The sequence below is a fragment of the Panthera pardus genome, unplaced genomic scaffold (assembly GCF_024362965.1).
Source record: "Panthera pardus isolate Hobbes unplaced genomic scaffold, ASM2436296v1 HiC_scaffold_6, whole genome shotgun sequence".
NCBI lineage: Eukaryota > Metazoa > Chordata > Mammalia > Carnivora > Felidae > Panthera > Panthera pardus.
In genome coordinates this window covers 30,291,653-30,305,569 of record NW_026526991.1, presented here as the reverse complement: position 1 = coordinate 30,305,569, position 13,917 = coordinate 30,291,653, and the positions used below count along the sequence as shown (strand labels likewise).

General features: G+C 41.6%; 1 protein-coding gene across 5 annotated transcripts in view; it reads right to left on the bottom strand.

Annotated features, from left to right (window-relative positions):
• Positions 1-13,917, bottom strand: part of POC1B (POC1 centriolar protein B) — a 95,580-nt gene that overhangs the window by 65,635 nt on the left and 16,028 nt on the right. For 3 of the 5 annotated variants that reach the window (XM_019446397.2, XM_019446402.2, XM_019446403.2), the window contains 2 exons: positions 7,754-7,925; positions 2,671-2,850 (listed from right to left, as the gene is read on the bottom strand). In XM_019446397.2, coding sequence (XP_019301942.1) covers positions 2,671-2,850; positions 7,754-7,925 — 352 coding nt within the window. Of the gene's footprint in view, positions 1-2,670; positions 2,851-7,753; positions 7,926-11,868; positions 12,008-13,917 lie in introns of all 5 variants that reach the window. The other 2 variants (XM_019446398.2, XM_019446399.2) reach the window with 1 other exon arrangement.

Below are 13,917 nucleotides of genomic sequence, written 5' to 3'. Positions count from 1 at the left end.
TCCTTTTTGTTTAAAAACATGAAGACATGTCAGCCACCATCATTCCATCAATCCCTTGGTTGCAGGAAACTCAGGCTAAACCTGCCAAATTTGCACTACCCAAGGTGACATGGTTCTACGTCGAAATGTCTCTTCATTCCCTCTAGTTGTATGGCATTTATTATAAACCACCTTAAATTATTTCAGGAAGAAAACAGACACATAGGGACCCACTGGATAAATAATGGCTATCATTCAATGGTTTTGCTTTTGATGAGCCACCTGATAAAGGTAACAAAAACCAGTGTCTTTGCCAAACATCTCCAGAGTCAGTCCTAGTGGGGGCTAAATAATGACTCCCAGTACTTGGCTTAGCTTTTTGTGCCTCTGTCTGTTCTCTGGGATTGACCCACTAGATGATAGATCTCTGTGTACATCACTTAATAAATAAATACAAGTGATCTGACCAGCCTCTTGGGACCTTCACATATGTCACCTCCTTAGGTGGGAAAAAATTATCAACTCAAGTTATATAATAGCTTTAAAAACAAAACAAGATTGAGATGTCCAATGAGGATGAGGATGATGGTTAAGATTTGTCTAGTGGTTACTCCATGGGAGGCATGATTCTAAATGCTTTATGTATATGTACTCATTTAAATACCATGACAACTTGTGTGGCAGGTTACTATTATCATCAGCCTAATTTTACAGGTAAGAAAACTAAGGCACTGAGAAGTTAGGTAATTTTCCCAAAGGTCACAGAGCTGGTAAGTGCTGGGGCTGGAATTTTAACCTATATATTTAGGTCCCAGGTCCATGTTCTTGACCACACAGCTATAAGGCATATATAGAAATAATACTTTCTGTATTTCTTTTGGCCAGAGTCAAAAGTAGCTGACAACTCTAGAAGAAGAAAACTATTGGCTAAAAGTAGAACCTTCTGTCTTCTTCTTAGACTCACTACCATAGATTATAATCAGCACCTGAACAATAATGTCCCACTAAGAGCATGATGACAGCAGCACGGGACAGAAGGCAAGACAGAGCGAGGCTCCCACTACCACTCCACCACGTCAGAGCTGAAGATGCCTGGCACATTGTTTCATACAGTGTGCACACGGTCGGCTGGCTGCAGCCTGCACAGATTTCCCCCCAGGGACCATGTCGATGCCAGCCCCCTTCTTTTAAGAGCTGTCCTCTCTGTCCACCACCAGAACACATGGTTGGTATGCCCTCTCACCCCTCAGACTGGGATGACTGGTCTCTGTCAGGTGCCTGGCTAACCTGTGACAACCACAGTATCTTACTCCCTGGTGAAGGGATGGGCACGGGATCCAAGCTGAGAGTTGCCCATAGTTCTTTTCTAACTGGAGGTAGGAGATTTTCCTGTCCAGTCGCAAAGCTATGAGGACTTCGGCTTAGAGCTGGCAGTGACCTCACCACCAGGGCATTTGAGAGAGTAGAGCCGGCATGTAGACAGTCTCTCTCGAGGCCTGCAGCCCCTGGTTCTCTACTCCAAGGTCACCAAACATCAGCCAATTAACAACTTGGAGAGGAGAGAAATAATTTCTTTGGGCTTCTATCACTTTCAAATAGACAAGTTCTAACTTGAACTCTGAAACTCACTTCCTTCAGCTGCAAAACAGGGGAAAGAAACAATAGCCCTAAAAAAAAAATTTTAAACAATAATAATAAAAAAACCCACACAATAGCCCTACTCTCCCAGGGCAGTTCTGATAGGGAATTATTTTAAGTACTTAGGCGGTGTCTCTTGGAAATAGAAAGGGCTCCATGGCTGTTAGTTGACATTCTAACACAATAGTACTTGTCCCAATAGATTGCCAGATTGTGGAGTCACTCTTAGTTCCTCCTTCCCTGTCACATCCAATGTAACAGCAAGTATGTTGGTTGTATCTGCAAATGGCAGGTGGAATCCGACCACTTCTCGAAATCTCCACTGCCAACGCCCTGGTCCAAGCTGGATCTGAGCTACTGCACACAGCCTCCTAACGACATCCCCTGCTTCTGCCCTGACTTTGACAGCTTTTCTCCGCACAGCAGTCGGAACTATCGCATTAAAATGTTATTCAGAGAGATGCACATGCTCCAGTGGCATCTCCTGTCACTCAGAACATCCGTCAGCTGTTCCCGACCCAGCTGCAGCCTCCCTCCCCGGCGCTCCTGTTCCTTCCCCACACTCTCCTCCACACCAGCCTCCTTGCCGGTCTTCAAACAGCCACCAGCTCCCACCCCAGGGCTTCTGTACTGGTTTCCTCTGAGACAGGCCTTTCCCAAACATATGCAAGCCTCACCCCCTGCCCTCTGTTAGATCTTTGCTTAAAGGCCACCTTGTCTTTGTGAGGCAGTTGCTGTTTAAAATTGCAGCCCTCTTCCAATCCAGCTGTTTTTTTCTCCACGGCACTTAGCACCATCTGACCTATTGTCTCATTTTCCTACCTGTTTATTATCTAGCTCCCCTTTCTAGAATGGAAGCTCATGACAGTAGGGGGTTTTGACTGTTTTGCTTACTATTATTCCCAGCACGTGGCAGGCACATGACAAATACTCGCTGAATGAAAGAATGAATGAATTTGTCCTTGATCTCCTTTTCTGGGGGTTGGGAGGTAAACACAGACCATAGCAGGAAAAAGAAAATGCGGAAATCTCATTAGGAAACTTCACACTTACTTGGCACAGCGTACCCAGTGGGTATGTCGGTACAAGGAATACAAGAAACGCTGGCGATACATGTTCCATACTTTGATAGATTTGTCTTCAGAAGCTGTAGCTAGAAACTGGCCATCGGCTGAAAAGTCTATACTTCGAACTGGAGCTGTATGAGCTTTAAATTCAGAGGATTTTCCTCTCCTGGAAATAAACAGGGTAATATTTATAAAACTTGATTTAGGTATAATCAATATCTAATCAGTATACAGTCTTTGAAACATTTAAAACAGTTTAACTCCTGTAAAAGAACCGATGAAAGTATGAAAAGTTTCTTCATCAACCCTCTTTAAAGCTAGTTTTATTCACTGAAGTCACAACTCATACTTAACAAGAAAAGACCCTCATGGTCCCACCCAGAAATGCACTTGGTGTTTTTGTTTTAATTAGAAGCTACAGAAACAATATTTTGGACAAATCTCTACCATGAATTTTAAGTTCCTGTTGTTCCTCTAGAAATAGCAGTAAACAGTTTAAGAAACCTGCAACCTAGAAAAGCTAAGATCAACTTAGTGAACAGCTCCAAGGAAGTGTTTTCAAACTGGGGTCACGTGGAAGTTGTGTGGACCAGCAGTCTGGGCTGGGAAGGAAGAGACATCCCTTCTGCCATTTCCCCCTTTACAGAACGTCTCTAGGTAATCTCACTCTCTGACTCACCGGAGTTTCCACCTACCAGCAATGAGAACGCAGACCCCTGGGGCATATCCAAGGCCTTGCTCACCCAGGGCCCAATCTTACACCCACAAGCAAAACAAAGGACAAATGGTAACAACTGTATTCCAATTCTCAATACTTTGAAATTTCAGCTGCTGCTGCTGCTTTTTTTTTTTTTTTTTTTTTTCTTGGCTAGGATGGGAAAAGGAGAATAGGAAAAGATGGAGAAAATAATGTGTGGCATTTAAGGAGAAACACCAGAAAAAAAAAAAATTAAAAAAGTCAGGGGCAGGCTAGCAGACACCCTGGAGTTCAAAGGTGGCATCTGGGAAATACTACTTGTGTCAGGACTCCAAAGTTCCCCCAGATACTTCACTTTATACTACATCCACTTAGCAATTTTTTTCTCCATTCAGAAAGTTGTATTTATACATAACTGTTTGAAACACATCAGGCAACAGAATTTGCAGAGCCTGGAAATCATACTCAACCACTCTCCCTTTTCCTCCCACATCCAATAGGTCGACAAAACCGATTTAGTGATAGAAATACTGCTATCACTTGCCAGATATCCTCTCAATTCTTCCTCTTCCACATCAGCTCTGCTTACATTCAGATAGATACACCCTACGTATCCTTTACCTAGATTTTTGCGAAAGCCTCTTAACTGGTCTCCCTGCTCTAATCGTTTATCCCCTCCAGTCACCTACATACTGTTCTTATTCCCTCACTAAAAGCATATTCTAAGCATGTAAATCTCAGTGTAAATGTGTCACGGGCTACCTTCCAAGAAAAGGTACAGTGACCAAGTTCTTCCACAAGGCATCCAGCTGTTACACTGAACTTTGGACTCAGAACAGTCCCAGAGCTTCAAACACACCTCTGGCTTTGCACTTCCTGCTTTTTCTCACCCTGGATTAGTTCCCCCACCCTAACCTCCTTGAGCAACCCAGGCAGGCTTAATTGCTCCTTATCTGCTACATCTATTTTGCTTATTACATTATACAGTACTTAAAAAAAAAATAGACCTCTTTCCCTTCTATTAAGCTGTGAGTTTTTTTGAGGACAGGAATGATGATTTATTTATCCCTATAAGACCAGCACCAAACATTAAAAAAATTAATTAATTTTAAAAAGGGGGAGGTGGGGAACCTGGGTGGCTCAGTCGGTTGGGTGGCCGACTTCAGCTCAGGTCATGATCTCACCACTCGTGGGTTTGAGCCCCTCACGGGGCTCTGTGCTGACAGTTCAGAGCCTAGAGCCTGCTTCAGATTCTGTGTCTTCCTCTCTCTCTGTTCCTCTCCCTCTCTCTCTCTCTCAAAAATGAATAAACATTAAAAAAGATTTTTTTAGGGGTGCCTGGGTAGCTCAGTCGGTTGAGCATCTGACTTCAGCTCAGGTCATGATCTCACAGCTCATGTGTTCGAGCCCTGCATCAGGCTCTATGCTGACAGCTCGGAGCCTGGAGCCTGCTTTGGATTCTGTGTCTCCCTCTCTCTCTGCCCTTAACCCACTTGCATTCTGTCTCTACCTCTCTCAAAAATAAATAAACATTAATTTTTTTTTTTTTTTTTTTTAAAGATCAGCCCCTAGCACAATATCAGGCATATAAAAAAAACTAGATACATTTTGTTGAATTCCACTGGTGAGAGTCACTACTTAAAGGTTACTAGATCCATCCTGGCTTATCCCTCCAGTGGTCTGTAGAAGGCAAAAGTGACCTGGTAATAAATCTCCATCACCTGATATATATTACTCCAGGAAAAACAAAAATTGATATTTAAAGAAATGGGATGGAGCATTCAGAGCCTGGTTCAGTGAGGTTTTAAGGGGAAGTTCTAGGAGTAGCAGTTAGGAGGAGAGTTTGGCCTGAATTCAAGAACACGGCCTAGAGAAAACAAAGACAAGACTGGCATCTGCTGTGACTGGGAAGCCAGGAGACAGTCCACACTCCAGCAACCTATCCTGCTTGCCTTCTTTCTCAGGGGTTTTCTTCTCGGCTACAGCCTAGTCCAACCCCTGGATCCGGTCTCAACCGGATATAAAAACCCACGAAAGGAGTGCCTTGTGTTTGTTGTGCAGCTGTTTAACTGGTTAGCAGTTCCCCACCTTGCCTTGACATTGGCTCTCTGCCTCCCACAAACTTGCCTTCGCTTTCGGCCCAAGTTCTCTGGACTGCCCACCGTGACGAACTCCAGGCCGGAACTGCTTCCACGCTTGCTCCTACTCTTCCTCCTCAGCCTGCCAGTCACCAGCCGTAATGTCTGCACACACAGCTGCCAGCATCCCTCTCATCCCTGTACACACACTGCCCGCCCCCACCTCCCAGGAAGTAGATTCTACCGCTTTCTCCTCCTGAATCTGGGCTGGCTGTGGCTTACTTTGGCCAATAACATGAGGCAGAAGTGACCCCGTGGAAGTTTCAGACCTAGACCTTCAAAGGGCCTAGCAGCTTCCATTTTTACTGTCCTAGAACCCGGCTGGCACATGGTCAGAAGTCCTTATCCTGCTGGAGAGAGGCCACTGGAAGACCGGATGCCCCAGTCAATAACCAGCACCAGGCCCCAGGTACATGAGTGAGGTGCTTAATAAGCTGCATGAGTAAAGCCAACATCAAATGGGGCACAAGAATCACCCAGACAACCCACAAAATTATGAGAAATGACAGTTATTGTATTAAGCTAAGTTTTGAGGATTGTTAAACCGCAATAAGTGATATACCAGCTTCCATCCCACTGCCATAATCCACGATTGCCCTGGCCCCATATGATTTGATTTAGAAAGAGGAAACAGAGACATCTCCATAAGCCTAACTGTCGCACTGGGATCAGCCACTACAAATAATGACTCAGTGTGCTTTTGGCTCATCTACCCTTGTACAGTTTGTTCACTGAGAGTTCCTAGAATTAGTACTGGGAGCCTGAAGTTGTGATGTGCTGAAGACAGCAAAACCACTAGCCCTAAATCCCCAAAGTTAAGGATTTTAGAAAACATTTTCCCTTTTGGATCCCAAACCAGTCTCCCTCCCTCCTAGTTCCCTTCTACATTGCCACCACAGTGTCATTACGACATGTCACTTCTCTTCAGTAGTTTGTGCTACCATTAGGGTGATGTTCAGATTTCTCAGCATGGAGATTCTCTTGGGTGGTGGCAAAAAAAAAAAAAAAAGTGTCCACTGCCATGAAGATGCCCCATGAACTTTCATTTGGGAGTGCCTGAGCCTGTTCAGTCACATACCACAAATCAAATCCTGCCACAAAAGACCCAAGGAAAATGCTCAAATGCTTATTCTCTAAGATATTTACTGGGGGATATGATATGATGTGTGGGATTTGTTCTAAAAATAATCTAGCTAAAAAGGGGGGCAGGGAGGATGGGTGAAACAACTGATAGCTGTTGGATCTGGTTGATGAGTATGAGGGAAGGGAGTGTTGTGCTATTTGTTCTATGTTCATGTGTGTTTGAAAACATATAATTAAGAGTTCAAAAAAAAAGTTCAAAAGCTTTTTAAAATATCATGGCTCCATAATGGCTTAAAATAGACAAGCTATCAGCTAGGATTTAAAAAGCCTCGTATAGAGAGATTTGTCATAATGATTTGTCAAATCAGATTTAAACATCTTTCAGAAACTTTCTTCAGCAAGAAAACTCCAGAGCCCAATAATGAATTATATGCATCAAAGAATAGTTCTGGCACAGGGATTAATAGAGATCCAAAGGCCCACGGAAGATCCACAAACTGGCAATAGTAGATTAATAAACTATAAAATTTCAGTTACATATGTAATTGTGTATCTCTCTGGGGAGATAATGTGAAGGTTACATCAGATTTATAAAAGGGATTGATAACCATTCCCCTGCCAAAAAAACAAAAACAACAAAAAAAAAAACCTAAAGCATATTTCCATGGTTAGAAATAGGTTTCGGGGCGCCTGGGTGGTGCAGTCGGTTAAGCGTCCGACTTCAGCCAGGTCACGATCTCGCAGTCTGTGAGTTCGAGCCCCGCATCAGGCTCTGGGCTGATGGCTCAGAGCCTGGAGCCTGTTTCCGATTCTGTGTCTCCCTCTCTCTCTGTCCCTCCCCTGTTCATGCTCTGTCTCTCTCTGTCCCAAAAATAAATAAACATTGAAAAAAAAAATTATAAAAAAAAAAAAAAAAAGAAATAGGTTTCAAATAGAAGAGATAATTCAGAGTTAAAGATGAGGAAAAAATGGTATGAAACAGTTTGCTAACTTTATGACGAGGGCAGTACATCTCGCGTGTGACTCAGACTAAGAACAGCGCAGGCAACTGGGGGTTCAGGCATTCTAGATCAGTGCAGAAGGAACAGCCAGGCTTATTTTCTTTCACATGCCTAAATCCAGAGTATATCAGGTTACTTTGTTTCTCTTACTTATCAGGAATCCAGAGTCTAATGGTTCTGTCTCTTGAAGCAGATGCCAGTAAGTTTCCAAGTGGGGAAAACTGCACGCTGGTTACCACATCCTTGTGACCCACATATCTGAAAGCTCTAGCTTGTGGCTTGCAATTCCATAGCATGAGGAACGTATCCCAAGAAGCAGTAGCTATGAAGAAAGAGAAGAACAAACCACTGATTGTTAAAATGTGAATGTAGGCACGTCTCATTACAATGGAACAGGATATCTAGTAACACGATGTCCAGGTAACAGAGGGGCTGGAGGTTTTTAAGCCTGACCAGGTCATGGAAAAAAATATTTTTTAAAGTAACTCAAAGCTACATCACTAATGTGCAAGCTTGGCTGTGTTCTATGCAGCCACAAGTCAGGATTACTGGTCCCTGCATCTGGCTGGAGTTCAATGACTATTTACTAGAAGATAGCAGCATAACACAGGCCCTCGGGACTAGGAGTAGTTCTGTCTCTAACTCTCAGGATAACTGGGAAAGTTACTTAACATCTGTGTCATGAAGACTGAATGCTTTTCCTGAGAGAGCTGAGAATGATGATTTTTTAAAAATGTTTATGTGAAGATAATTTCACACTTAAGAGGAAACATAAGAATAGTATAAAGAACATTAATATACCCTTTGCCAGATCTTTTTTTTTAATTTAATTTTATTTTTGAGAGAGAGAGAGAGCAAGCAGTGGGGAGGGACAGAGGGAGAAAGACAGAATCTTAAGCAGTCTCCCTGTTCAACAGGAGCCTGGGGCAGGGCTCAATCCCACAATCCCGGGATCATGACCTGAGCTGAAATCAAGAGTAGGAGGCTCATCTGACTGAGCCACCCAGCAACCCTACCCTTTGCCAGATCTACTTGTTGTTAATATTTTGCTCCACTTGGTTTATAATTTACTCTTACACTCACTTGTACTCACTCTGTATACATGAACGAGCTTGCATGCTCACATAAGTGCGTGCGCGCGCACACACACACACACACACACACACACACAGTTGGTTTTTTTCTTTCCCTGAACCATTTGGAAGTGAATACATTATCATGGTGACTTTATTCCTAAATACTTCATTGTGTTTTTCTAAGAATAAGGATGTTCTCTTACATACCCATAGCAGTATCAACTTCAGGAAATTTATTACTGACAATACTTTAATCTACCAACTATTTTCCAATTTTGCTAATTGACCCAGTGATGTCTTTTATGGCTGGAAAAGGTGGTCTTGAAAATCTTTTTCTGCTCTGACATTCTACAATTAATAAAAGAATTGTGTATGTCAGACATTAGTTTAAGGCTTTAAGGAAATAAAGACAAATGCAATCAATGGTGGAAATAAATGCCTTGGACAAAGAATGAACAAATAAACCAATGAAAGCTAGATCTAATTCTTGCCCCCAAACCAAATTTTATACATGCATGTAGCCCCCAAATTACCCCAATAATAGGAACCAGGTCAATGAGAATCACTAAGTCTAGACTGCAGAATCTTAGAAAAAAATACGACTTTATAAACTTGAAATAGAATTAGCATTACTGTTAAAAGAGAATATAAAGTCACTGAAAACCTTCTCACTTCTTTAGTCATAGATAAAATTCATTGGACTTAAGTATGCACTGTTTCCAGTTAACTTTAAAAAGTTAAAGTGAGTTTTAAAGTTTCAAACTATAATGCTGTATACTACCCCTTTCAAAAAATATACAAAAAGTTGATGCTCCACCACTGTTCATAAAATTATTAAATATTTATATCAGAGACTAAATTATCTGGAGCTAAGGGAGACCAAATAGGGAAAACAATGAATTATCATGAGCATTACACTATTTAAGTTCTAAAGTATTATGCTACAAACAAGATCTATAAAAAGAAGACAGAATCCCTTACCTCAAGGAATCACAACATCATAGGGGAGACAGTTCACTAATAATATCATATATGTTTGCACCCCAATGTTTATAGCAGCACTATCAACAATAGCCAAAGTGTGGAAAGAGTCCAAATGTCCATCGATGGATGAATGGATAAAGAAGATGTAGTACACACACACACACACACACACACACACACACAATGGAGTATTACTTGGCAATCAAAAAGAATGAAATCTTGCCATTTGCAACTACGTGAATGGAACTAGAGGGTATTATGCTAAGTGAAATTAGTCAGAGAAAGACAAATATCATATGACTTCACTCATATGAGGATTTTAAGAGACAAAACAGATGAACATAAGGGAAGGGAAACAAAAATAATATAAAAACAGGGAGGGGGACAAAACAGAAGAGACTCTTAAATACAGAGAACAAACAGAAGGTTACTGGAGGGGTTGTGTGAGTAAATGGGTAAGGGGCATTAAGGAATCTACTCCTGAAATCATTGTTGCACTATATGCTAACTAATTTGGATGTGAATTTAAAAAAATTAAATTCAGAAAATATATATGTTCAGAGGACTTTTAGAAATTATTCATCCATTTTCCATACCTCCTACTCCCCTTCACCTACTGTGCCCAGCCTCCCAGCCTCCCCACTGGCAAGCACAATGTTTTCTTTGTACTTATCGTTTGTTTCTGCTTTTTTTGTTTGTGTTCATTCATTTGTTTTGTCTTTTAGATTCCACCTGCAAATGAAATCATATAGTATTTGTCTTTCTCTGACTTATTTCACTTAGCATAATTATCTCTGAGGTCCACCTATGTTGCCACCATTCCTTGTTATGGCTGAGTAATATTCCTGTGTGTGTGTGTGTGTGTGTGTGTGTGTGTGTGTGTGTGTGTGTACCACATTTTCTTTATCTACTCATCTACTGATGGACACTTGGGTTGCTTCCATATTTTGGCTACTGTAAAAAATGCTATAGTAAACATAGGGGTGCATATATCATTTTAAATTAGTGTTTTTATTTTCTTTGGGTAAATACTTAGTAATGGAATTACTGGATCATAAAATTCTATTTTCAATATTTTGAGGAATCTCCATTCTGTTTTTCAGAGTAGCTGTACCAATTTACGATCCCACCAAGTGTATATGGAGGGTTCCTCTTTCTTCACATCCTTGCCAACACTTATTTCTTGTCTCTTTGATTCTAGCCATTCTGACAGGTATAAAGTGATATCTTGTTGTGGTTGTGATTTGTATTTCCCTCACAATTAGTGGTGTTGAGCATCTGTATATATTTCTCTTGGCCATACATATGTCTTCTTTAGAAGTATGTCCATTCAGGTCCTCTGCCCATCTTTTAATCAGATGATTTGTTTTTTGGGTGTTGAGTTGTAAGTTCTTTATATATTTTGGATATTAATCCCTTATTGTATTCATCATTTGCAAATATCTTCTCCCATTCACTAGGTTGTCTTTTTGTTTTGTTGGTGGTTTCTTTCACTGTGCAAGAGCTTTTTTTTTTTTTTTTTTTTTTTTTTTTTTTTTTAGTATAGTCCCAATAGTTTATTTTGCTTTTGCTTTTGTTTTGCTTGAAGATACGTACCTAGAAAAATGTTCCTATGGCTGATGTCAAAGAAATTACTGCCTATGTTTTCTTTTAAAAGTTTTATGGTTTCAGATCTCACATTTAGGTCTTTAACCCATTTTTTTTCCACTGAAATTGAATTTTTATTCCAAATGACTGTAAAAGCTGAAAAGACAACAGACAAAATTGAAAATTACTTGTTTAACTGGAAATGAGAAGTAATTGATTTGCAGGAGAGCCAATGGTGTGGTGAGAGCCTGCCACTGATAACAGTTGTAATTAAGAAAGCGTAAAAATAACCAGTGTCTTTTAGATATGCAATCTGGATGTGCAGCATGTACAGCAAATAAAATAAAAGGAAAGTAAAAAAAAAAAGGGGGGGGGTGTGGGGAAAACCCACAAAATCCGAAACCTCAGAAATTAACATTCATTTAAGAACATAGTAGTGAAGGCTTTTCATGGCAAAATTTTCACAATTCTTAAAATGGAAGTCTTCAAAAGAACTTCTTCAAATTGAAAAGCTGAGAACAGTTACGCTGGCTTGGAAGAGCTGCTACCTGTCACAAAGATAAAGATGACACTCAGTCCTACTTTCAAACACAGTGATATCTGATGAACCCGACGAACCTGAGCAGAACAGAGAGGCGGCCTGGCGGGCGCTGACATCGCTCATTGCGAAACGGTTCACTGATAGTATCACAGATGTTCACAGGACTTTTATATATTCTTCACCCTTAGTGTTGTACGGAGCGGTTAGTGATCCTTCCTGAGGAAAAGGTATTTGAGCAGAGACCTGAGTGCAGTGAGGGGTGATTCAAACTGACATGTGCAGGGAGAACACACTCGGGGCAGACGGGACCCCACGCATGACCGCCTGAGACAATAACATAGTTAAAAGACTGACGAATAATAGAGAAAGAATAGTAGAGGGAGAATAGTAGCTACAAGGGAGCACAAGGGGGTACTCCTGGGGGCACTAGTAATGGTTCTTGCTCTGAGTGTTTGTTAAATGGGCATGTCACATTGTGAAAATTCATCAACTTGTCCAATTTGGGTACATATCTTATACTTCGATAAAACATTTAGAAAAAATGTTTAAAAATATCACCCTGCTCGCTCTGTGCAGAATATACAGGGTGTAGGGGGGCAGAATGGAAGAAGAAAATCAATTAGGAGGCTACTGCAATAATCCAGTCAGGAGAAGGTGGTGGTTTGGACTAAGCTGGAGGCCACGGAAGTGGGAGAAGTGGTCAATATTTGGTATGTTTAAAGGTAGAGCCTGTGCAGGCAGCTACTGGATTCGATACAAGGAAGAAAGAAAGCAGAAGCAACCAGGCCAGGCTTTCGGACGGGGCACCCAGATGAATCTCAGGGCCATTTAATGATATTAGAAAAACCAGAAGAGGGGCACCAGGGTGGGTCAGGCAGTTAAGTGTCTGACTCTTGATTTTGGCTCAGGTCACGATCTCACGGTTCATGGGTTCGAATGCCATGACGGGCACTGCGCCGACAGTGAGGAGCCTCCTTGGGATTCTCTCTCTCTCTCTCTCTCTCTCTCTCTCTCTCTCTCTCTCCCTCTCCCTCTCCCTCTCCCTCTCCCTGCCCCTCCCTGCTTGCACTGTCTCTGTCTCTCAAAATAAGTAAATAAACTTTTAAAAAATAATGTGTTTAAAAGAAAAGCCAGAAGAGATGGAGGTTGACAGTGAGGCAGCGTGGGGTGGGAATCAAGAGTTCTTTTTGGGATGCAGTACGCTGAAGATGCCCATTAGACATACAGGTGGAAATGTCAAGTATGGGGATGGATATACCCACCGAGAGCTCAGGGAGAGATTTTAAGTGTTCACTGTGGTGGTTAAAGGAGCAAACTATAGAATTAGACTCCCTGAGTCAAATCCAAGCTATCGTCTACAAGCTATGTACCCTTGGGCAAGTTACTCAGCCTTTCTATGCCTGCGACACTGAATCTACAAATGAGGTGTTTTAAGTATTACATGAAATGATACTTGTAATCGATGCCTGTCACACAGAAGACACTCAAAGGTACCCATTATTACTATCGGTTTTCTTTGTGCCACTGTCAGCAGCAGCCGCTGTGTAGAGAAGGACTGGACACTGCGTAGGATCACTTGGGGAATGAATCTAGATGAAGAAGAGGGTGGAGGTACCTAAAGGAGCCGTAAATGAAACAGGAGGGGACAAGCAGATTTTGCTGTCCAGGAACTCAAGAAGTATTCAGAGAGGGTGACAAGCCGTATCAAATGCTTTCAAGAAATTAGAGTAACATCAGGCCTGAAAAGGACCAGCTACATAATTTGTGGGGCCCAGCATCAAATGTCAATGTGGGGGTCCTCATAGAAAAACTGCTAAGAATGGAATACTACATGGCAATGAGAAAAAATGAAATATGGCCTTTTGTAGCAACATGGATGGAACTGGAGAGTGTGATGCTAAGTGAAATAAGCCATACAGAGAAAGACAGATACCATATGGTTTCACTCTTATGTGGATCCTGAGAAACATAACAGAAACCCATGGGGGAGGGGAAGGAAAAAAAAAAAAAAAAAAAAGAGGTTAGAGTGGGAGAGAGCCAAAGCATTAGAGACTGTTAAAAACTGAGAACAAACTGAGGGTTGATGGGGGGTGGGAGGGAGGGCAGGGTGGGTGATGGGTACTGAG